The sequence below is a fragment of the Columba livia genome, chromosome 19 (genome assembly GCF_036013475.1).
Source record: "Columba livia isolate bColLiv1 breed racing homer chromosome 19, bColLiv1.pat.W.v2, whole genome shotgun sequence".
NCBI lineage: Eukaryota > Metazoa > Chordata > Aves > Columbiformes > Columbidae > Columba > Columba livia.
Genome location: NC_088620.1, coordinates 3,195,431 through 3,219,322, shown reverse-complemented (window position 1 = coordinate 3,219,322; position 23,892 = coordinate 3,195,431). Strand labels below are relative to the sequence as shown.

The 23,892-nt window shown below is 45.3% G+C and overlaps 1 protein-coding gene across 3 annotated transcripts in view; it reads left to right on the top strand.

Moving 5' to 3' along the window:
- COL5A1 (collagen type V alpha 1 chain) overlaps window positions 1–23,892 on the top strand; it is a 137,851-nt gene that overhangs the window by 7,762 nt on the left and 106,197 nt on the right. For 2 of the 3 annotated variants that reach the window (XM_013370608.3, XM_021279999.2), the window contains exon 2: window positions 21,542–21,709. In XM_013370608.3, coding sequence (XP_013226062.2) covers window positions 21,542–21,709 — 168 coding nt within the window. Of the gene's footprint in view, window positions 1–14,092; window positions 14,160–21,541; window positions 21,710–23,892 lie in introns of those variants that run through there. The other variant, XM_065035641.1, reaches the window with a different exon arrangement.

Here is a 23,892-nt window from a genome sequence, read left to right as displayed (position 1 = left end):
AGCATTTGGCTCATTTTTGCTGTTGTTTTGCAAAACAAACAGCTGGAGCTTGTAGGGTTAGTAAGCTCTTTTTCGCAGCTTATTTATATACGCGGTGGTACCCAGAAGAAAAGGTCTCCTCCAGATTAATGTGGAAGCTCCTAGTACGTGGTTCCTAGTGACATGGTTTAGTGCTAGAGTTAGATTAGGCTATGGTTGGACTTGAGGGTCTCTTCCAACTGAAATGATTTTGTGATTCCAATACTCAGCCAGGCCACTTTCTTCCAGCTCTTACGGCAAGGGTTGTGAATGTGCTGTCATGGGACAGCATTATCTCTTGAAATGCTGCTGAGACAACAGTGCACCTTGAGCAATGGGTCCCAGCTCTGTTTCTGCCCCATCCTGGGGGAAGGAGCTGCAGTTGGACCCAGTTGTAAATCAAGGTTGTTTTTAATTTCCTGCCCAAAAGCTTCATTCAACAAGTCCCAGGCAGCAGGTTAACCACCCTGGCAGAGTGTTGAAAATAGAAATGTGGCTCGTGGGTTGCACGTGTGGAAGAGGGGAGCGGTGTGAGCTATGGATGGGTTAATGCCAAGTGGGTGGGATAGGATGGGGGAGTTATTCAGAGTTTTCCTTTAATTGATACTGCTGGGGCAATTTCAATAAAACAGCAGTGGTGGCTGGGAGGCCAGAAAACAGAAGCCAGTTCAGAAGTTGTTTATGCTCTTTTTAATGGGGTAGAGTTTCTTGAAGTTGTGGGCTCCTGGACCTGTGGGTTTCCTTTTTCACGTGTCTGAAACACCTTCCTTTGGGGTTTATCAGCATTTTGGCTAATTGCTTATTGCTGCCTTGGAAAGGAAACATCTATAGTGCATTTGAGGGGGTGTGCTGCAGCAGACACCTCTGCCCATTGTCTAGCACTGCTTTGGTATTTTGGCAGAACATGAATCCTTAGCGACAACACATAGAAATATTTACATTTTTGATCTCTAGCCATTGGATTTTTCTGTTCTGAAATCATTCCTCCAGTGTAAAACAGATATTCCTCCAAAAAATAACTACAGCTTTAGAATTCTCGATTTATCCCCCCACATCAAAATACACCTTCAGCAGAACATTAAACCAGTTATTTTTCTTGCACACCTAATGCAAGACCATTCCCTTAAACAACTTTCAGATGAATTTGCCAGTATAGCTTTGATCCAAGGTGACTGAATATACAACACAAATTCTGATTGGTATCAAGTGAGCAGGAACTGGGACTCATTTGCTAATGATGCAATAGAGTGATGCTGGCCAAGGATGGGAGGTTATGGTTTGTAGCTCGTGTGCATGGGAGGGCTGTTTCCCCTAAAAGATACAAGTCTGTCCACCCCCCCGATTACAGCGTCTGCTCCCTGACCGTGAGCTGCTCAGTGTCTCATCTTGGAAAGCTGTCGATTCCTTGAAGGATAAGGACTGCTTGCCTGCAGCCCTGCAGATGCTTTTCTTGATGAGGCTGATGTTGTTTTCCTCTTGATCCCGTTGGGGGATTCTGCTTTTTGTAACAGGGAGGGCAGATCACTAAGAATCCCCCCATGGTTTCTGTGCTCCAGAAGCGATGCGAGCGTTGGGAGGAGGAAGCAGCTTTCGTCCTGGTTGCTCCCTTTGGCACACGCTGGCAAGTGCTCATATAGGAAAACTGCTCGGAATGTTCTCTTGCAAGGGTTTGCAGGGATCGGGAGAGGCATATTATCACGTCTTGTACACTTCGGGAGAAAGTCTCTCACTCTGCCTCTCTCAAATGTTTAAATTAAAACAATCTGTCTTTCTGCAACTGTTGGATGCTTTCCCTGCTGACCTCAGGAGCTGGGACTGGAGGAGGAGCAAACACAGACCCCAGTGCTTATAACTGGCTCTGGCCTTTTTTTTTAAGCTTCAGTCTTGCTTCCCTGCAGGATGCAAAACACAAGAAAACAATAAGGGCCATATCTGCTCTGGAAACATCAATTTTCCCAGTGCTCTGTAATTAAAGAGCTATATCAGGAAGCGGCAAAGCCTTTATGTACTGGAGGCTATTGTCTTTACAGGACTATGTATAGAAAAGGCTTAACCCTTCTGCCAGGGCTGGCATGGAGGGTTAAGCCCTCTGCAGTGTCTCACCATACTTGTATTTTCCGACCACAGATGCATTCCCACAGCAGGGTCTGACACAGAGATGCTCCCTATGAGCAGAGCGGAGAATTAAGTGCTGGGCAGGGCGCTGGGATGTGACTCCTGCTGACCCTGGGACTTTAGGCATCCAAGTAGCACAGCATCATAAGGACTAAATCACAAAACCACCCTTCATCTCTCTGTTTTTTTTACCACTGCTTTTGTCTTGCTGCCTTCATTGCCTACAGGCCTGCATTTTTTTGGCAATTTATGAAGCATTTTACAGTACCGCTTGGGATTCAGCCTAGGAAAATGCAGTGTGATTGCTTGTGGCAATGGGGAACATTGGATAACACCAAGCCGACTGAGATTTTTTCCTATGAAATATGGACCAGAACCAAAACCGGAGCTTGTTTTGGGTGTGGAAATGTCTGTAAAAAGCTTTAGGTTCCTCATTTGAAAGCACTCAGAAATTCACACCAATAAACTTAGAGATGCTCTGAAACTTTTAGAGAACATCAGTTAAAGATGTTCTGTACATCCAGAGTAACCCAGCGTGATTCCCTCCCGGCAGCTCCCTTCTCCCAAGCCTTGGCCAGACAAGCCGGGGCCCTCCTTGCCCTGGGGACACTCATCCCAAATAATGAACAGCCCTGCTGCTAAAATGAGCACGATTTCTGCAAGCCTGGAAGGAGCTGAGTCTCTGCTGCTTGAGCAGATCTGGCCAATTTGTGGCCTGGGATGAAGCTTTTTATGGATGGAGCTGAAACATCTGGTTTTGGGGGAGGGAAAATGTGCCACATCTTTGCTTGAGCTCATATGGCCTCTGAGGAACCTGGGTGGGGTTTGGGGCCCCATATACCTGCCCTGTTGTGACTTGTGAGGTTAAGTTGATTATTTTTCTGATGGTGGCAAAGTGCCCGGCCCTGGATTATCTTATAGGAAATTTTAGTCAATGGAAAGGCTGAAAATAATGTGGGAGATGAGGGGGAGCTTCTATGAAACTGAAATGGGTTCTCCTATGCTGAGGGACAAAAGCTGCAGATGTGTCCCAAGAAATGTATTTGAGGGGACAGATCTGTTTTAAGACTTTTTCTCTCCATTTTAGTGAGCAATTAATGATAGTGGAAGGGGGTGTTAATACAGGCAGGTATGTCATGCCTGTGTAGTGTTAGTTGACATGAGATTAAATAAGGCAAGTGGAAAATGCTTCTAGGAAGTAAAGTCTAGTGAGAAATAATCATCGGAGGGCTTGGGAGGTGAAACAACCTGCTCTAGACAAGCCCCAATCCTCATCTGTGCCCCTGGAGACCTGCCAGGCGACGGATCAGCGGTTGGGAAGGAAGCGGCACACTTGGCACGGGGAGGCTTTGCTGGGCTGAGCATCCTACAGCGATGGGGGAGCAGCTCCGTGTCACTGCACTCGCTGTCACTGCTCTCCAAAGTGTCCTGTCAGATACAAAGCCTCCCAGAGCGAGCAGAGGAGGGGGATGGATGTGGGGCAGGAGCTGCTCTGTCAGTCCCTCTTGCAGGGGAGGCACTGGGGCGATGAATGCTGCACCAGGGTTTGGGTGGGAAAAGCAGAAACCTTGTTCCCTTGTAGTGAGGGCTGCAGTAAGGTTATTTTAGGTGTTTGCACAAACAAGAGTTGAGGCTGATGATGGGAGGAGGATGTGATATGTGCACTGCGACTGCTGCCTTGGTGGAGCCTTTTCATAGACCCTGGTCAGTCCTGGCTAGCGTTAAACTCCAGTTTCATGTCACCAACTTCAGCAACATTTAAACTGGGTTATGGCTGCTTTGGTGGCGGTGGTGAACTTGACCCACAATATCCTGGTTTAATATGAAATGATTCTATTTATCTATGCATGTAGTAATGGACTTGAAACTGGAGCTTCTGTGTGTGTCCTGGTGGCTTTTGACAGGAATGGGCAGGAAGAGCCAGGATGGCACTGGAAAAGGGCAGAGTCCTTTCCAAACTCCTGTGTGTTTGTCTTGTATGCAGCTGATGTTATATTTCTAGGATGTCTGCCTCAATGTCAAAGGGAATGTCTCTCCCCTTCTCCTTGCTCTGGAAAAGATATCTCAAGCATGTTAATGAAGGAAAGAGGACATACTGTAAGTGACCTCTTTGCACTTTTGTAAGGACAAAGTTTGTTTTCCTGTAGCCACACAAAGTCTGTCTTCCCTTTGAGTAATAAATGAGGGCATATAAAATGTACACAGATTACTTTTAAGCTATTGTGTATACCCTAGTACAAAGTACTTTATATATTGCTTATTTTAGCAATGGAGAGAATATCAAGCATGCTTCATGTATAAATCAGTCTTCTCAAAATATACTGATAGCTCTTGGTATTTGCCTTGTCTCCAGTTTCCCAAATATTTTCTTAGTTCATTTGGCCGCTTCCACTACTCAACACGCCTTTTGCTCATCTGTATGATGAGCGGTGCTGGGCTGCCGTACTTGTCTGCATGGATTGATGCCTTGATGTGTCATTTACCTTCTTTCTCTATATGTAAAAATACCAAACGTTACTTACACACATTCACGAGTGGATGCACAAATGATTGGAAGTGTCAGCATGCACTTTTCCAGATGGTGGATGCGTGTTCCTTACTTCATTTATTTCAAATGTCAAACTCAATGAAATTAATTACTACCAGACTTGAACTGAAGTGACAGAGTGATTCTTGTCTCCATTTCAGCAGCGTGGGGCAAAGCTGCAGACTCCATAGCAGCAACAACCTTCAGGAGCTGAAGTGCAATTAATAAGCTGTGACTCCAAACAATGTAAAGATTGGGATTTGCAGCAGGGTGACCAGTCTTTATCTGGTTTTGTGGGGAAAGCTGAGTTTGGTCTTGGGAGGGAGGGCTGTCTCATGGAGAAGAATCACTCAGTGAGTGAGATTAACTTTGTTTTGGGTTTCTTCTGCATGGCACAAATGCAGTAGTTTGCCTGGGGATTGCTGTGCTCTTGTCCCACATGTGATTGCAGTGCTGGTGTCCCAGTGCTTTGGCATCTCGTGGCACTTCAGTAAACTCTGTTTCCACCTCTATTCTATTGCCCTTCTGTTTATCTGCAGGAGGATGCTGGTGTTTTTTGTTTGTTTGTTTTATTTGCATAACGTCTTTAAGTTCTTTGGCTATTTGGGGATGGGAATTGTAGACATTGGGAGGGTTGTGGAGAAGTTGCTCTGCTCAGATGCTCGCAAAGCCCCAGGGATGGGTACTGGGTTTGGGTGCCCAAGTTAGGGCAGTGAAGGACTGAACATCTCTGAATGAGAGCTCTGAGCTCTTGGTGTTTTCTGCAGCTGGGCTGGATGAGTCTCAAGACAGTCCTGTTGAAATCGGAGCAATAACAGAAGACTCGTTTCTGTTGTCTTTCCCTCCTGTGGTCTGTTTGCATCCTGGCTGTCCCGGCTCTGGGAACTGCGCGGAGCTCCAGGGACTCGCTCGCTATTTTGTGCTGGCCCCGGGTCAGAGGCTGAGCCGAGAGGCTTCGTTTAGAGCCTTAGAAACAATAATTGTGGATGCATTTCAGTGTTCTGTGTCCATCCTGCGTTTTGCTTTGTATAGAAATAGTGTGTCCTTGTAAGGGTTTTTCTAGATAATTACTTCTAATAAGCCTTTACATTTCTCAAATACCCTTGTTCATGTTTTCAAGAACATACGTTGTATAATAGCAGTTATTTAAGCAGATTGCTGGTTTGCCATTTACCTCAGGGAAACAGCTGTTATCAGAGTTTTTTCTAACTATGCCTAATTAAGGATTCCCCCATTTTTAACCTCATGTGCCTCTCAGGCTGTTATCTGGGCCTGACATTCCCTTCCTTAGTGGCCGCTTCTTCCAGCCTCTCTCCCAACACTATTTGCCAGCCCTCCCTTTTCTGCCATACCCGGAAAAATAAACAGCCCGGTCTCCTTTTGCCCTCTATTGTTCCTCCCTTTTGTGCTAAGTACAGTAATGCCTCTGAGCTCCCCCAGGGCTCCTGCGTTCCCAAGCCTCCCATCCCTCTCACAAAGAACCTCTTTTCTCTCACCCTTCTGGGTGTCAGAGCTCTGCAAATACGTGCCAGCGACCCTTTGCTCTGTATGAAAATAGCCCCTGCCTTTTTGTAGCTGTCACTTATTTTTGTTCCTTTAATTAGACTTGATCCTGCTTGTATTTTTTCTTTCCTTTGACCTTTCTTTTTGGCTCAGCAAGTAAGTTTTTTGAGAAGTGTTTTTTTCAGCTCCCTTTCTACCTGTGCGTACCCAGCTGTGTTGGCTCACACAGTTCTTGTCTCTTTGGGTTGAGTTGGAAGGAGCTTTAATTGCAAGGCTCCAAAATGTCCCAAATATTTCCTACTGCTGGGGCATAAGGTTCCCCTGGGATGGGACTGCACACTTGTAGTTCAGATTATCCTTCCATCTGCTTTTGCCTAAAGCTGGCAGCTATTTGTGCGACTCCCTCAAATACTTGCCTCTGTGGGTATTTTAATGCTGCTGTTATAATTGAATCTGAAATACTCTTGCTCGATGTTATCTTCATTCATCCTGGCTGGCTGCTTTTCGAGGATCATGTCCAAACAAAGGACCTGATAACTTCTTATGTGCTGACTGTCATACTGAGATTGTGGTTCATCTGTGTGTAGGAGGAGGATCTTTACCTGCATTGATTTGCCCAGTACTGTTAGGATTTTGGTGGAGTGATGCTGATTTTATGCCACATGAGGATCTGCTCTGTGGTACCCTGGTTATGCACAGCTAAGCTATTTTCCCATCTCATCACTATCTCATTAATCAAAATCCCTCTTCTGCTGCTGGTCGAAGCTCTGGCTTTTGCACAGGCACAAACTTATGTGGGCGAGCATTTCCAGCTCAGTTTTCAGTGACTGCCCTGGGAGTGCAGGCAGGAGCAGAATCCCTCACCCACCTGATGACACCTGTATTGTCCCCAGCTGTACCACTGCTTGTCCTATCGGTCAGCTTGTTAGGACACCTTTGCGGATCCACCTTCATCCCCTGCTGAAGTTATTGCCTCTTCCTCCCTCTGCCTGTAACTCTTCAGCTGGCTGTCCTGCTTGGTACCTCTGAGGGCTGTTACCACAGGGTGCAGGTGAGATTTAAGTCTGCAATATTACAATGTAATTCAGCAATATTTCCAAATGCTTCCCTGGGGGTCAGCTGCCCTTCCAGAGTATCCTTGGATACCCCTTTGCTTTGCAGAGGGCTCTTTTATTCTGGCACCTTTGCCTAAATGATGCTTTTATTTCTTTGAGCGCAAAGGTGTGCTTGGCACAGGGGGATCTGTGCCTATGCAGTTTAACCTTGGTGGTTTTTGTGGTCAAAAGAAGCCACTTTGAGATGCTGCGCGATTCCTTCAGGAGAGAGAAATGTGAGGAGGAACAAGGGTGATAAGAGCAGTTTAACTGTGAGGACGTAGGTGCTGGTTCCACTCGCAGCTCCAGAATGGGACAAACTCACCCAGGGATGGGTGATGGAGTTGGGAAGGAGGACTGAGCGTCGCAATGGTAAGAAGTGGTACCCAGTGTGCTTTGATTGAGAAAGCAGGTGTGTTTCTTGCCAGATCGTGTTTGCTTATTTCCATTCCATAAATCAAATAGCTCTGCATACACGGGGGTGGAGGGGCTGCCTGGCTGGGCTGTGTGTGGATGAAGTGGCCGACAGCTGCTTTTTGTGACAGCACGAGCGGATTCCTGCCCGGTGAGCCCGTCTGCTCCAAACAGCCCGGGGTCTTGTTCAAAACTGTTAAAGGGCAATAGGGCAAGTTAGTCGTCATCCTTGTAGGATGCCCAACACATCATTACGGAGGGGCTGCTGAATGGCCTGGGACTTGAGGCAGGTTCTTGTGCATGTGCTTGGGGGGGAGGTTACGATGCATTTGGGACTGAATAGCAGTGGCAGAAAAAAAAGAATCCAGTTTAAGGCTTATAAAGCACATGCGTAATTAACATTTAATGTCTAACATAGGTGATTAAGGGGAAGTTTATTGGTCGGTCAGGTCAGTATGGTCTGAAGTTCAGAGCTGCAGATGAACTGTCTCTTCATCTCTCACTGACTCCTGTGACCTTGCTCAAGGCCACTTGTATTATTCATTAGGATAAAGGAAGAAAATAAATTTAACAAGCATTGTGAGCCTTTAAAACAAATAATTTAAAACAAGTAAAGAGGATAAAGTCAAGGTAAATGTCTTATGCTACAGAGAGAATGGTTTTAAAAGTGGTTAATATGTCAGAGTATTGATTTCTGTGCTGCTTTTTGCTCATCTGTGTGTTTTGTGGGGGTTTTTTGTTTGCCTTTTTTTTTACCTGCTGCATTTTTTCCCCCCTCGGAATGGTGAGAACGATGTGGGCTCTGCTTGTTCTGTAGTTAAGACACATAAGTAGAGCACACGTCAATAACAGCTACATTTAGCCTGGCTATGCTGGATCGATCACTTTTAACCCAAAAGGCTTTCAGAGGGTGCAGAGCTGAGTGCAGGAGCCCAGTGTCTCACCCTTGGAGCTTGGGGCACTGACTTGGCTGCTGGAGGTGCCAGAGGTTGCTGGTTAGAACTCAGGTGTCTCTATACGCTGTGATTGCATCGCTCAACATCATGTAAATGAATGCTTGTTGTGCTGTGTTCTTACATTTATTTTTTGATTACCCATCTCTTAGGGACAGATTCTGCCAGCCGTATCATCTTACCTTGTTAAGTAAATTGTCACGAAACACACTGGGATTGTTTGAAAGCAAAGTAATATATTATTCCTCAGCGGGAATAGGGCCTGGCAGAGTGATGCAGAGAGTGTATGGCTGTGCTGGGCTTCTGCAGAAAACCTCAGCTCTGCTAAGCCGTTTGATTTACAGAGCTGCAATTTGGGTGTTTGCCTTTGAAGAATTAAGTAATCTGGTGGAAAACTGTGTCTTCAGCGTTGGCAAAAAAATCAAACAAAAAAAGCCCAGCTTTTAGTGGCCAGTGTATCAAGGTGTTGCTCTGCTGCACTTCATTGGCTTTAAATTGAGTCTGTCTGTGTAGTTGTCTGGGATTTTTGTCCTGGAAACTCAGAACAATATCAGAAGTATTTGTTCCTTGATAAAAGTCTGAATTCCATTGTGATTTTGGCACCATTTTAGGTTGGGGGACATCAGGAGAGTGGCCCTGCAGTGGAATTAATCTTTCAGCATCTATATGATTTATTTTCTGAAATGCAAGGAATCCATTTTGGTCTGAAATGCAAAGAAAAATCCGTATTTGTGATTTAAAATGGCATTTCGCTACTGCTGGTGGGGAGACTCAATTTCCTCCATCTTTGATCTTTCTTTAGAGCAGCACCAAGATTTTGTTTCATGTTTGCCATTGTATCTGACCTCTGGTAGAGCTCTGAAATAGCTCAGATCTGGATGAATCACCACTCTTTACACTCAGAGTCCCTATGTGGCTTTCTTCTTTGTTTGGACTGCTAATTCCCCCAAATCCATCCTCTTGGGTTTATGCGCTACATGAACTATGATCTGAAGAACAAGTTTACTGGCAACCAGGGAGGGGGAAACATGCATTGGAGAGGGACAACATCTCGCTGGGCTTCCCTCTCCTACCCATGACCGAAAAGGCAGAGAAAATGAAACGTGGTGGGCATTGCTGCTGAAAGTGCCGGGAGTGGGCCAAGCAGCTCTGCAAAAGCATGAAAGAAAAGACGCTAATCCCACCGGTTCCCTTTGCCAGGAGCGCACACGTGCCGTCCTTTATGCTGCCCTGCTTGTTTGGTGCTTTTATTTGTTTTTCCAGCCTGGAAATGAGGATTTGCCCAGCTGTCGGGAGCAGGCAATGGTGCTTTGAAATGCTCAGCATCCTCCTGCTGGGCCTGGCTGCCTCTGCCCATGGCTGTGCCAAACACCTCAACCCTCTGCCAAGCTCCCTTTTAATGTCACCTGAGTGAGCTGATTGCAGCTAAGAAGCCAGAAGCATCATTTCCTGAAAGCGCTTAGAGTGTATATATACATTAGGATATGGAAAGCGTGGTCATAGCAGTCTGCAAATATTACAAGCCTGACTGATCAAAGTTGTGATTGAGCTCTTTAAACCTCTGAGAATGATTAAGAGGTTGTGCCATGAACCAGTTCCAGGCAACTGGAAATAAGCTTGAGATTGGAATGGACCTCTACCAGATGCCGAGGCACAGCAAGGTTGGGGTTTACAGAGATGCTGACATACAAAGCCTATTTCTTAGCTGCAGAAAGAAATGCAACACCGGTCACCACACTGGCTGAATATTGTATAAGGAAATTTTCAGTCGCTTCCATTCATTAGCTGAAAAGGAAGCAGTAGAGCAAAATATGTTTTAATATTTTTTGTTATTGGTGCTTTGGGACTGGTTCACAGGAAGGTTACCTTGTATTTATTATCTACCTTTTCACTAGAAGGGGGCACTAATTGCTTTCTTGCTTGAGTTAAATGGGTTTGCAGCAATTCAAGTTCTTCAGTGAATGCAAATACCGGGGTCACCTTTTCATCAGGCTCCCCAGGAACATCTTGCACAGACACTTGTGTTTGATCAAGCAACCAGTGATAAGGAGCTTCCTTATTGTGAAGGCAGCACCTTCCAAAAGCAACTTCTGGCTTTTTCCTCTCTTTGCATCTGCCCTGGGGGTGGAAAGATCAACAGGGAGGGGTGATAAATTTTTCTTACTGTTCTAACTTAGCTTTATGGCCCCAAAAAGCTTCATTTCTGTTCTTTCTCAGCCATGCTCTGATGGATTGTCTTGCTTTCAGTAACTTGGATCCCAGCTCAAAAGGCCTCAGGAGCACAATAAAACTGTGAGAAAAGAGAAGGAAAAAGAGATTCAGCAAGTGACTATGTACTTCAGCCATCCATTGCTAGGTATCAGCCAGCGGCATCGTGTGGCTGTGGGGGGCTTGTGTTTATCTCTTTTCTATGCCAGGTGGATTATTTCTACCTACATTATTGTTGTGTGCCATGGTAGGATGTCAGAATTGAGGTCCCCTTTGCCGAGTTGTCTGCGTGCGTTCAGGGCAAGGCTGATCCCAAAAGCGAATATGTAAAGCAGAGATGCATAGAAGCGGCTAATCCAGAGTCATAGCACAGTGTTGGCGTTGGAGCTGAGAAAGAACAAGACACTAGTTGGCATTTTTTCCAGGAGACCTCTTACCCTTTGCCCGTCTATTTTCTATTTCCCCAGCCACACGGGCAGCTGGAGGCAGATGATGTCCCTTCTGCATCCCCTCATTTTGCAGGGACATCATCCCCTCCTCATTTCCCCAAAGGGCAGTGGCAGCTCTGGTGCTGCCCAGCACTCAAGTCCCTTCTCCTTGGGAGATCTTGCAGTGATATCTGTTTTTTAAACTGTCATTGGCCTCTAATTAAATGATGGTTACCACACTAATAATAATAAAAAGCCCTTTATTTAAAACAAACCCATGTGAATAATTATGTAAATATTTGTCTGGGCCAGTGCTAGTTTGAGTCCTGGGAAAGCTTTTTGAATGGGTATCTTGGCTATTTCTTGTTAGCTTTTATAGTAGCATATTTCGATTTAGATGCTATCTTTGGGCTTGAAATCTTCTGCGTGTAGAATGGATGACCTGAGATGACATCTCAGCTGTTAAGTGCACCAGATATTTCCAAGAACAGTCAATGTACAAATCACTTTAACTGGTTTAAATATAAAATATTTGAAGGGGGGTGGGGGGGAAATGATCGTGCAGTTGTAACCCGAATTTTCAGAAGTTGTTCATGTCCCTGTGCACCTTGATCGCTGCTGCAAAACACAGTGGCAGCCACGGATTTTGAGCTGATGAAGTCGTGATTTTACAGGAATATTGGTACATGGTGAGCAAAAAACCAATCCATAGACTCTAAATCGACTCCTAGAGCAGTAGTGACAGATGGGGTCTGGTGGCTTTGCCACGTCTGGGAGGGTCTGTCTCATCACAGGTAGGATGGTGCAGGGAGGAGGGGGCTAATGAGCTAATTAGCTCCTAATTGGCTCCTGATAGGTGTTTGTAATGCAGATCCTGCTCGGGGTGTGGGAGGGGATAATGGGTTGGCTTTCTCCCCTAATGACCGAGGGTCAGAGATCACAAAGGTCAGTCAAGGCTGAACAGGAGCTTCTTGATATCACCCTAATGCCTCTTGATGTGCTCGGTTAGTGGTAATAAACCCCCTTCCCCACCCAGGGGCCTGTGGGTGGAGAGGAATCCTGTGCTTTTACCCCAAAACCTCACAAAGTGCCATTTCTTAATTTGGGCAGTTGGGAAATACACTATGCACTTGTGATTTATTCATGATGGGGCTGGAAATTGGAAAGGAATGGGAGCTGGAGTGTTGCATTTGGATGAGCCTCTTGTTGTGCTTGTTTGGACATCAACAGATTATATATTATTCTGGCTGGTCCATTAAAAAAAAAAAACCCTCAATTGGCCTAAAGTAAAATAATGTTCATTCTCTAGCGGTGTTAACAAAGAAATCCATTTAAACGCCTAATAGGGAATAAATTCTGCTACATAAATATGGATTAGACTTAAAAAATCATTAGGAACTAGTAATTTAAGTGAATTCCCCCCTGCTTGCAGAGTCCCCTTGAGAGCACCACAGCTCTTTGGTTTGTTTGTGGTGTTTTCTGAGAAGCCCGAAACCCATGGCTGTGGGTGGTTAATTCGGAGCTGCATCTTCCTGCTGTTCTTGCCTTGAAAGCAGCACCTGGGTTGTGCAGATGTGGGTTATATAAACTCACAAAGGAACTAATGCTCCTGAGAAAACTTGGGAAAACAAGCCTCAGAAACACTTTGCATGAAGTCAAGTAGGTATTAATTTGGAATTTGCCTTCCAGCTACGTATTATGAGGAAAATCAGATATAGCTATAAAGTAAATACTGTGAGTGCCTTCATTTAAACATCTGAGAGGAAGGATTGGTTTTACGTTTCCCCGTGTCAAAATATTCGAGTATACAGTAATGCTGGAAATAATTCAGCGTTGGGCTTTTTAAAAATCATTCAATGAGATATTTAAAGATCAAAATTACTTATGCTCAGTCCCATTAACTTTATGGGCAGCTAAAAATCCGCAGTGCATGAAAATGAGTCTTTTGGCTCCTAAAGAGCTGTCTGCTGGGGGGTGGGTTACCTGTGGGAGTGGGGTAGTGCCCTGCAGTGAACCCCGCTGTGGTTTTGTTCCATTTCCAGCGGCTGGTGTGATGTGCCAGCCCCTCGATGCTGATTGCCAGCCTGACTGTAGCTGCAGTGTTTACTATGGTGGAAATGATTGTAATTATGCAGGTGCTTGTGTTAATGTTTAATTAAGCTTATGGCTGGGCAAACCACTCACAGCACCACAACAGACATTAAAGGGCTGGGCACAGTTCTAGGAAGGCTGGGGAGAGCGTATTTATTATTCCAGAATGGATGATGTTCCCCCCAAGCTTGTCCCAATGTCTGTGTGGTGCTCAGTAACATCTTTGGGATGCAATGAAATGGTTGCTCACATAAAATGACTTAGATTTTTGAGAGATGGCATGTGGAGGAGGCCACTGCCTTGATCAGTGCGTCCCTGGTTTTACCAAAGGGTGGTGCCCTTCTTGTTCTTGATCCAATGCCAAGTGGTTTTGGGTACTGAAAGGAGGAGGGAAGGTGCCCTCTGTGATGTGCTGGAGCAGATGGTACAGTTGGCTGTGGGAGGATGCTCACGCTTGCTCTGACACAGAGACTGATATGTCATGTCTTTGTGTACTATTTCTCCCTGTCTGGGAGCTAAATATGCCAGCTTCTTTTCTCCTTGTGGGAGTAACTATTCTGCACCCCATTAAACTGGTTGCAAAACTTTGCTTGACTTTAATGCTCTGGAAGATCAGACTCTAATTAAATCTTGCAAAGAGCATTAAGTGGTTGATCATTACAAAGCACTTTGAAAATGCAAACGCTGTCCAAGTGGAAACACATGGCACTCATTAGAGCAAAGACAAAAGGTTGAACTTTCCTTTTCCCCCTTCAAATGCACCTGCTTGAGAGCCTTGAGGAGCATCGTGTTGTCTGCAGTGGCTTAGGTGAGTCCCATGGCAGCACGGAGAAGCTTGGGGCAATTCTCATGTCAGAGGGCTTGTTTTATCATGGAAAACCTCAACGCTGTGTCTGCAGAGCTGCTTTCCAAAAGGTTGTGCCAAAGATTTGCTCAGGAAGAACTGCAGACTCCTTGGATGCAATTTCCATCTCTTGCTGGTCCATAGCCATGTGCTCCCTCGGGGCTGGGGCAATCCGGAGGCTTTGCAGGGATTTTGAAGTGGGATTTTTGAGTAAAGGAACTGGAGAGTTGGGTGGGAGGTGGGGAGAGGACGGTGCCTGTTCACTTGCAAGTAACTTGCATCCCCATATGGCTGCCTTTCAGGAGCTGTTCCTAAAACCGAGCTCTCTTTAGGACCTCTCAGTTAATCGTTCAGAAGATGGAGTCACGCTCCGTCACCCTTTCCTTTTGCAGATCTGCTGAGCGTGTGAGTTTGTAGTTTTAACAACTCAAAGTTTTAGACTCCATTCACCCTTCATTTTTTTTTATTTTTTTTTTTTTTAGTGTTTAAAGGGCAAGACTCCTTCCAGTAATCAAACTTCTGCTGGAAAACTTTCCAAAAATGTCACAGTGACCCAGAAATACTTGGTCTGACTGGTGGGGGACTGGGAAGCTCCCCCTGCCTCCCAGTTCGGCGGGGATGGGGCTGTGGGCAGGGTGGAACGTGAGGCATCCCCTGCAGCAGCGGCAGCAAAACTGGTGACTCACCTAATTCATCTGACCCCGCTGTCAGGACGAGCCGGGAAAAGCTCCTCGGACACTGAACAGCCGCGCTGACGTGGGCTGGGGGTTTGGCAGAGCTTGCCTTGGGCTCTGCCTTAAAAGGCTTTGAGCTTTTTCTCCGGAATGGATGGGATGGTTTTGCTTCAGCGGGGAGTGGGGTTCAAAGAAGCAGCTGTGCTGGGGTCCCCAGATGTTCATGCTCTTCACATCCCACTGGTCCCTGCAGGGCTGGGGGAGCCTCAGCAGGGAAAGGGATGTTGTGTTTTGGCTTTGCACCCCAGACTTGCCATTCTGGGGATTCCACTGCTACCCTCTCTCTATGCTCTGGATTTTGGGCATTGCTTTTCCCCTGGGATTTGCAGGAATGGGAGTCAGCAGTTCCTTGAAAGGGGCAGATGCCCCTGTCTTGGGCTCTGTCCTCTGTCTGCTCTTGGCACGCAGCCGTGGGCTGTCCCTGCCTTCTTGGTGACAGATGTCACTTGGCTGTCAGAGCTCCTTAGAAGCACACCTGTCCTCCTCCCTACCCCTTTAGCACCTTTTTTTCCTCTTTTGTTGTCTTGTTGTCTTTTTTCCTCCACCAAACAGTCCAACATTTGCTTGCTTTCTGTGCATTGTATCTCCAAGTTTTGCATGGCATTTGGAGCAGAGATTCTTTTTTTGCCGTGGTTTAATTATATTCAGTGGGGGACAGGGCTGTTCTTTGCTTGCTGTTAGCTGCTAACACCACGGCTTTGTTAGAAACCCAAATGATTGATTATTTTAAAAAAAATTTACACTTGGAGGAACAAAGATTATTTGATTCTTTGAGTTTAATGTAGTCTTGCGGAGCAGCTCCAGTATCAGTCCTGGGTTTCTTTCTTTCTCTTTTGGGTATGCATATGATCTTTTGAATCTGACTGTGCATAATGGTTTCCTTTGTTCACAGTTGGGACTATTTGGGTCTTTAAAAAAGCCTCATAAGGGGATGACATGAGTCATTCGTGAAATATTCAGCTATCTAGAGCAATGTGAATTGACACAGCTCCGTTGCAGCTATTGGAACAGGGCTGACGTGCATCAGATGAGCATCTGACCCTTTTGCAGTTGAGCATTTTTTGCTGTATTATGCCCCTTGCTAGGGAACAAACTTTAATATCTGCAGTCCTGCACTTCAGATTTCTCGATTCTCTTCTTTAAAATGTCTTCTTCAAAATATATAATTTATTTTACTGAGCTTCTTGGATGCTGAGGAGTTTAAGGGGCTATATTTAAGTGCATCCAAAGGATGCTCGAGCAACAGCAAATGGAGTTTTATATTCTTTTTTTTTGCCGATGTGTTGTCTTAGCCTCTGCCATCTTTAGTCAGTGGTCCAAGGGCTGCAGCTGTGAGGTCGACAGAGGTAAAAAGCGTTTAGATAAGGAGTAGAAGTTGTTGAAATCTCACAGTTGTGACCTGGAGCCTCTGGGTTCCATGGATATACATCCTGAAGCAAAGCAGCTTCCAGTTTGCATCTGTGTTTGTCTCTTGTGGATCTCGGTGTTGGAGTATTTACCTCTTGGTATTTAATTCCTGGTAAAAGCCAAGATGTCCATGTCAACCTCTGGGCAACCGCCTGGAGAGTGAGAAGCCCCAAGGGCAGTGCAAGGGCATCCTTTGCTCTGCCCTGCTGCAGGTCTGAGCTTGGGCCTCCGGAGGAAATAATTGAGTGTTTATTTAGCGCTAAGAATAAACTATCTTGGAAAAGTATTTAAAGACATGAAAGATGGAAGGGAGAGGGTATGTGTGTTTGTTTTCCCTTGCTGGTTTTCACACTGGGTCAGCGTGGAGGCTTAGCTTCCTCTTGGAGGGACACTTGGGTACAAATACCCAGGCTGGGTTACATATTAAATGATGAGAAAGTTGCAGAGGGCACCTGGAACAGGCTGGGAACATAATTGCTTATTCATTTTTCACCTTATGACCTCAAATCTTTGGCAGTAATTGCACATAAACTATAGTATGACTAAGTGCTGTGTCATTGAGTCCTGAAGGTCTTTGGATGCCCTTTAGCTGTTATGAAATTGGGTATAGAAGAATGGTTCTCCACTGTTACAGGATGGTGACCCCTTCTCCAGACACCCAAATGCCTCAGTTATTGCGTCAATACAACGACAGGTCAGCTGTACACAGTAAATGTGTCTCAGGATGCTGAGGAGGAATTCTTTCCACTTTGAAGGGTGTTATAAGGCACAAAGTTGAAGAAAGGGGATTTTTATTACCCTGGGTTCTAAGAATGTGTTCAGTGAAGACACTGAAGGCATGTCCAATGTTGTCAGATAAGACTGAAGAACCTACAGATGTGCCTTGAGATGGCAGTGGTAGTTAGTGTTGGGGAAGATTGTGTGGTAGATGGCGCATGGGGGAAGTCTTGAATTGACCTTCACTGCAGTCGCTGAACAAAGGCTGGATGTCCCCTTTTCTGGTCTGTGACCAGCAAGTGTAATGGCACTAGAAAAAACCCCACCACAAAACAAAAAAACCCCAACCAACCAAGAAAATCCCCACCTTGTTTGTTATTGCCTATGTCCTGAAGGATCAGCAGGGCTTCAGGCATCTTTCCCTCTTAAAATTTGATTTAAAGAATAGTCAGGGAAAGGAAAGATGAGGATGAACAACCCAGTCACGTTGGGAATGGGGTTTGCCCACAGGTGGGGGGGTTCACTGCATTCTAAAATGCACCTTTGGATGTTAATGATGCTCTGGTTTCCATTTGAGTTCCTTGGGGATGTTTCTGCTCCTGCATCCCAACGCTGAGCCCAAGCATCAGTTTGGCCGTGCTGGGGTGGCAGGGCATGGCCACCCCGACCATGCTTTGCTGGAGTCTATTTCAGTGAACACTGCTGGATTTGCTTTAATATTGATGTATAAGAAAGAAAAAGCAGCTATTGGCTGCTGCTGTGTAGAGGTAGAGTTATAAATTTAATACCAGCTGCCTCTGTTCCAGGTTTTAACAAGTAATTAAATAATTAGGAGTCAGATTAACACAGAAGGATTGGTCTTGTGGTTAAAGCCTTGGTCAGACATGGAGGAATTAGGGATTTAACTTCTCCTGTTGCTGCTGTTGGTTCATCACTAAGTCATTCATCTCCGCTCTGTTAAAATTGGAAGCATTACTCCTTTTGGTCTTGTTCAAGGCCTTTACGTGCTGCTGGGTGCAGACTTTTGGGGCAGCCTCTGGTCTGATTTTGCTTTAATTTTGGCTATTTGGGGTTTGCCTGTTTGTGTCCTGGGTATATCGCCCCTGGCACAGCAGGGACTGAGCTGCCGGTCTCTTTGGGGAGCTCTGTGCATCTCGAGTGAAAGAATGATCCTGCGTATAATGCTGCATAGTAATGTTATTCATAAAATAGCAAGTAAAAAGAAAAAAACAAACCAAAAAAACTCTTATAAAGCAACAGCTCATTCAGTTCTTGGATGAAGGCCAAGCCCAGTGCAGGCATGTAAGAAATACCCTATAGGGCCTGATTTTGGTCAGTCCGGTTGCTGTCCTGGGTGTGATGCTGTCATAGCTCCTAATGGGAAATTGCTGAGTTGAGATTTGGCTGGAAAATCAAGGGGAAATAAATAAACTGATTAGCTGGGCAGTAATAAGAGCTGATCATGTGTGAAGCTCATCCTTCTGGAGGGAGCTGGAGACTTTCATGCTGCTTAAGTCCTGCTCAAGCTGATGCTCTTAGTGAAGAAGTGCAACATGAGTGGTCTGTAGGGCTTCAGCTGGCTCCTCACCTCCTCTTTGGTTTCCAGGAGCAAGCAGAGGTGAGACACTCATGCACATCTGTGAGCAGGGGTTGTTTCCTCTCCTGCTGGTTACCTGTGTGGTTTGCAGTTTGTTTGTGCAACACCCAGACTGCTATTCTACTTTAATATCTTGCTTTGATGTAATCCATCATAGTTATGGAGGTACAGAGCATATTCCTTCAGAAATGAAGATGAATTGCTCGTGTTTGGAGGCTCACAGCAGCACGGGGAGGCAGAGAGATGCTTGAATCACCTTTTACAGAGAAGTGCTGCACCAGGGCACTGGTGATGGGTGGGGGTTGCTCTGAGCCTGGGCTGGAGCCCCAAATCTGTTCCCAGTCACTTCTGGAGTGGGTCCAGCTCCCTCAACACCCGTCACCTCTCTGTAACTGCTGCAGGAGCCTTTGGCAAGCAGTTGCCGTATGGCTTGCAAGTGTCATTCTGTTAATGCATGAAGCTGGCAAAATCCGTTCTCATGTCACACATCCTTGCTCTCAACATGCTTCACAATTTTAGCCGTAATATCACGACAACGAGCAACACTTAAGCTATCCAGCACCATATGCTGCTTTCCTATGAGGTGACCACAACTGGCTCTGGTGTCAGCCAGGGTCCCTTGCCAAAAGAGATGATGCTCACACAGGTTTTGTCTCAGCAGCAGCTGAGCTCTGGGATGATGGATTCTCCTTCAGATGCTGCTGCTCCTGCAAACACCTCGGCCTGGTCGTGGCTGCTCTGGGCGGGATGGTTCATGTGCAGAGCTCTGAGCCAGGCTTAAATCCCCCTGCACCCGGCATGGGGACCAGGCTGATGTCAGGAGTCTGGAATTCACATCCCCTCCCCCTTGCCTTTGCCTTTTTCCCCTCTCCTCCCCAAATAAATGTTGGAAGCAGTTCAGGAGCTGGCTGACTTGGATCTCTTGGAGCACGGGGAGGTAACTGGAAGCAGAGCTGGAGTTTTATTGTAATTTTAGTTGCTTAAACACAGCTTGGGCTGTGTGCATGCAGATACTTCTGTGTGAAATAAGGCATGGTTAAAGGCAGTGGGAAGATCCAAGCAGCAAGGACAGCTTAGGCAAATGTGTCATCCATCCATATAGTGTCTAATAAGAGAGATGAGGAAATGTTACAGCTGTGTTGTGCTGCTCAGGCCAGACTCTCTCAGCTGGTTTATTATCCACAGTGTTGACTTGGATTTGCCATATGTTTGTAATCTCTCATTGAGAGCCCAACTTCTCAGGATTGTGGAAACTTTTAAAAACTGCCTAACAATGTACATGAATTTTCCATGCAAATATTAGGCTGCTCTTCTTGGTAACCAAAACTTTTTATATTGTAAAAGATGTGTTCATGCTATTTCTTTCCATTGCTGGGCTGTTTATTGTGTTCAGTGCTGATGTGCACGCTCTGGCTCTTCCCCATGGATGCAGCCAGATGCATATGGCACATTCCTTGCAAATCATCTCCCTCTCTTCTCTGGTCTTTCTAATAATATGCTTGATCCCAACATTAGGCACATTCCTGAATATACAGTTGTGCTGTTTGTGGTTGTTCTGCAAGCTGGTAATAAGCTTTGCACCCTTGGCCATGCAGTGTGGTGAGATGCTCTGAGATCCTGATGGAAGCTTGGGCAGCCGGCCCAGGGATTTGTCTTGGGTATCATTGCAAACATCAGTTATCCAGTGTGTATCTGTCCTTGAGGATCTGAATAATATCACTGTTTGGGGAACATAATGGATCAAGTGGCAAAAGAATACAGCTGTGATATATTGTCCAGGCAAGGCTAAATGGAGCTGTCATGCAGATATTTGCTTTGGGCGCTGGGGTTTGCTGAGTTGGGTGGTTCATCTTTCTGACAGCACTTTGCTCCAAGTACCAACTCAAAATTCAGAATAATTTCTTTTAAGCATTTGAAGTCAGATCTGGGTATTCCCCTTCTGCAGACACCATCTCTCCTGATGTGAGCAAGACCAGATTAGTAGGTTAATGAGACATATCCCTTGCATTACTTAGTCGATGTTCTAAAGACCTGAACATCTGGAGGTGAACCAGCCCTGACTTTGCTGCTGTGGGGAGTGCTGGGTATGAGCAAGCGCACTCCAATAACTAGTCTAATATCTCTAGTTTAATGAGATGTGGTTAAGGAGGGCTGTTAAGGAAAATGAGCTTTTTGCTTCATGTCATTCGTTCAAACACCCAATGCAGATTTTATATCTCCTGTGAAGTATGTGTGTTTTGTTGGCCAGCTCGGCTGCACCCTTGTGTGCACTGGTGGCTGTGCAGGAATCCCACCGTGCTGCGATGCTGCTCTGCTATAACGTGTCCATACCAAGGCACAGCTGTGGCTTACCTGTATCCCATCTACTGTGCATTCACATGTTGTTGCTTTGCATGGTGTGTGTGGGTGTGTAATTCTTTGGGGAAGCTTAAAAATGACTTTTGGAATCAACTGACTTAAGAAAAAAAAGAATGGAAATGCTTGCATCAGTGTGATGGCAACTTCTGGATTTAAAGCCTTTCTCTCAGATTGTGAATTTCCTGTCTAATGCTTAATCTTCAGGATGTGCTGGAATAATGGAGATTGAGTGAAGACATCCAGGAAATATAACTACTATAGCTAATAAGATAGTATATTCTCCCTTCTGCCCTGGTGCGGGCAGCTGGTCAGCTGTTCCTCTCTGTGTTGGATTAGTGTCTTTGACCAGCAGTACAGTGTCCTAGCTTTAAAGCTGGTATTAACATTGTATTTGCAGATGCATTGAAAACATATTTCATGTTTTAAAATTGTGATGAATGGTTTGTGTGAGGCTGCCTAATAATGACTTGGATCTGAGCAAGTGACAGTCTTTATTGCCTGCTAATTCTTGTTTTCTCCTTTTCTCTTTACAGCTGAACCTGCAGACCTCTTGAAGGTATTAGATTTTCATAATTTACCTGATGGTATAACAAAAACAACAGGGTTTTGCACAAGCAGAAGGTCTTCGAAAGAAGCAGATGTTGCTTATAGAGTAACAAAAGATGCTCAGCTTAGTGCACCAACAAAGCAGCTGTATCCTGGTGAGTCTGCAGCTTTTTATTTGTTGTATGGAAATATCTGGTCCTTTTCTGGGATTCTGCAGGTACATGTAGGGCGCTAATTCCTTCATTTTCCAGTTGTGCTTGCACGCTTCTTCTGCAGGGAGAGATTTTGCTGTTATAGGGAGCTGTAAACTTAGAAGCATCAAATAACACTGCAGTAAGTTGTTCTCTTATCACTGTATTTGCACCTGGTGGTGGGTTTCACTGCAGAAGATGTGGCCAATGCCTACATCTGTTCCCTCCTATATTAGGAATTTTCTGCTGTCTCATTATCACACAGGCACATCCAGCTGGGAAGAGACTTGGAAGATGTGAGGGAAGGTTGTGCTTTATTTTGCGTTTGTGGAGTGCCAAGCACAGTGGGGTCTTATTCTGTGGCTGTGGTGTCTCTCATAACACAAATAATCACCATATAAGAATAACAGACTGACCCACAAGAACAGATGTCCCAAGAAAAGCAGTTTGAAGAAATCAGGGTTTCATTAGAGAAAGCCACTAAGATGCAGGACTTCACAAAGCCCTTGAAGAGCATGTGGGCTGCTGACTGTTCCATTTGTCACTGAGGATGTGCTGGAGTGTTTTAATTTTTCTGGCCAAGGCACAATCGCTACTGCGGAGTAAAATGTACTTGTAAAACGAGTGGACACATTGTGGACCCAGACTACTCACTGCCTGAGAGCTTCAGCCTTGAACACGTGGTCACTGTCAGAAGTGTTGGAGTGCAGGGATGCTGGGGTAGGCATGGAGGGATTTTCTAGGTGTGATGAGAAAAGTGCCTTTGCCGAGGAAGGTTTAGCAATGAGGCAGAAAAATGCTGAGTGTAAACTCAGCTGTGAGGCAGATGATGACTTAAAGCAGACAAACACATTCTCCTTTGGTGTTTGTGAGAGCCTTACTGATACAAAATGCATTAGCTAAATCAGAGGTAATATAGCATACTGCTACCAATGCTTTTTAATTAACACATTGTATTTATCAAACCTAGCCTGTTAATGGCCTAAGTGAGGACTCCGAGGCTGGACTGCTGATGCGCTCGCATCCGCCAGCCCTGTATTTCTTTCATTGCGTGTGTTGTCACTAAGGTTGTTTTCAGACTTCATTATTATCCTGCTGTGACAATAGGTGAATTATCTTTAATCTGTGGTGAGCAGGAGCATGCTCTGTGTCTCGCATATGAACTGAGGGGTAGCCCCTGAGTCCATCCATCTGTCCCATGGCAAGATCAGCTCAACCTCACCGGTGTGTGTTTAACTGCTTTCACATACTCTCTTCTCATGGATCTGAAATGACTCAAAGCTTCAGACCAATTGGTATCTTCAAACTCAGAAGTGCTTGAAGAAAATGGTTCCAGTTTGGAATATACAACTGTAGTGGATTTGAGAGCTTTCCAGTAGTTGCTGTAGCCACTCAGAAATCTTGCATTATGGAAACAGCAAACAGTGGTGACCCCAAGATAAAAAACCAAGGATGGAGTATTCTGGCTAATTAACATATCAAGGAGACTGGATGACACCACTTAAAACAGAGGTTAACACAACAAGACAGCATGTGGAACTGCATTGTGGTCACTGGAGAGAACTCGGAGTCGTAGGAGTGCCTTACTAATGTGTCTTCATTAAGTTCTTGGTTTGTGTTTACTGTCTGCCTTGGATGAGAAGATCTGGATGGTGTTTCATTGGTATCATCAAGCAACTTTTAAATTATTTAATCATTTAGACAACCATAGGGTGGCTGGAAAAGCTCTGGCCCTTTCCAGAGACTTCCAAAGTCATGGTGTCTCGTCTGCTGCTTGCCAAGGAAATAGGACGGGAAGAGCGAAGAACCCCCGGTGTTTTCCATCAGATCAACGGAGCTTTTCTCAGTACATCTGCATAACTAGATGTGACTTCAGCTCATGCCACCAAATGAATGAGAGGGGAGATAAAACAAAGTAATTGCAGTGCAATGTACCAGGAGAAATGTGGTTTTAGTGATTTCATGATAACAGGCGGGTGGGTAGGAACGTAACTTCCCTCTCTGCTATAGAGCACAAAAGGCAGATGTACGCTGTACATAATACTTTGTGTTAATTAGAAGTTGGTGCTTTTCTAAGATGCTAATTTTAGAGGCTTTGCATTCTGCTTCCACAGCCAGCAAAGCAATAGGTATTTTTATATATAAGC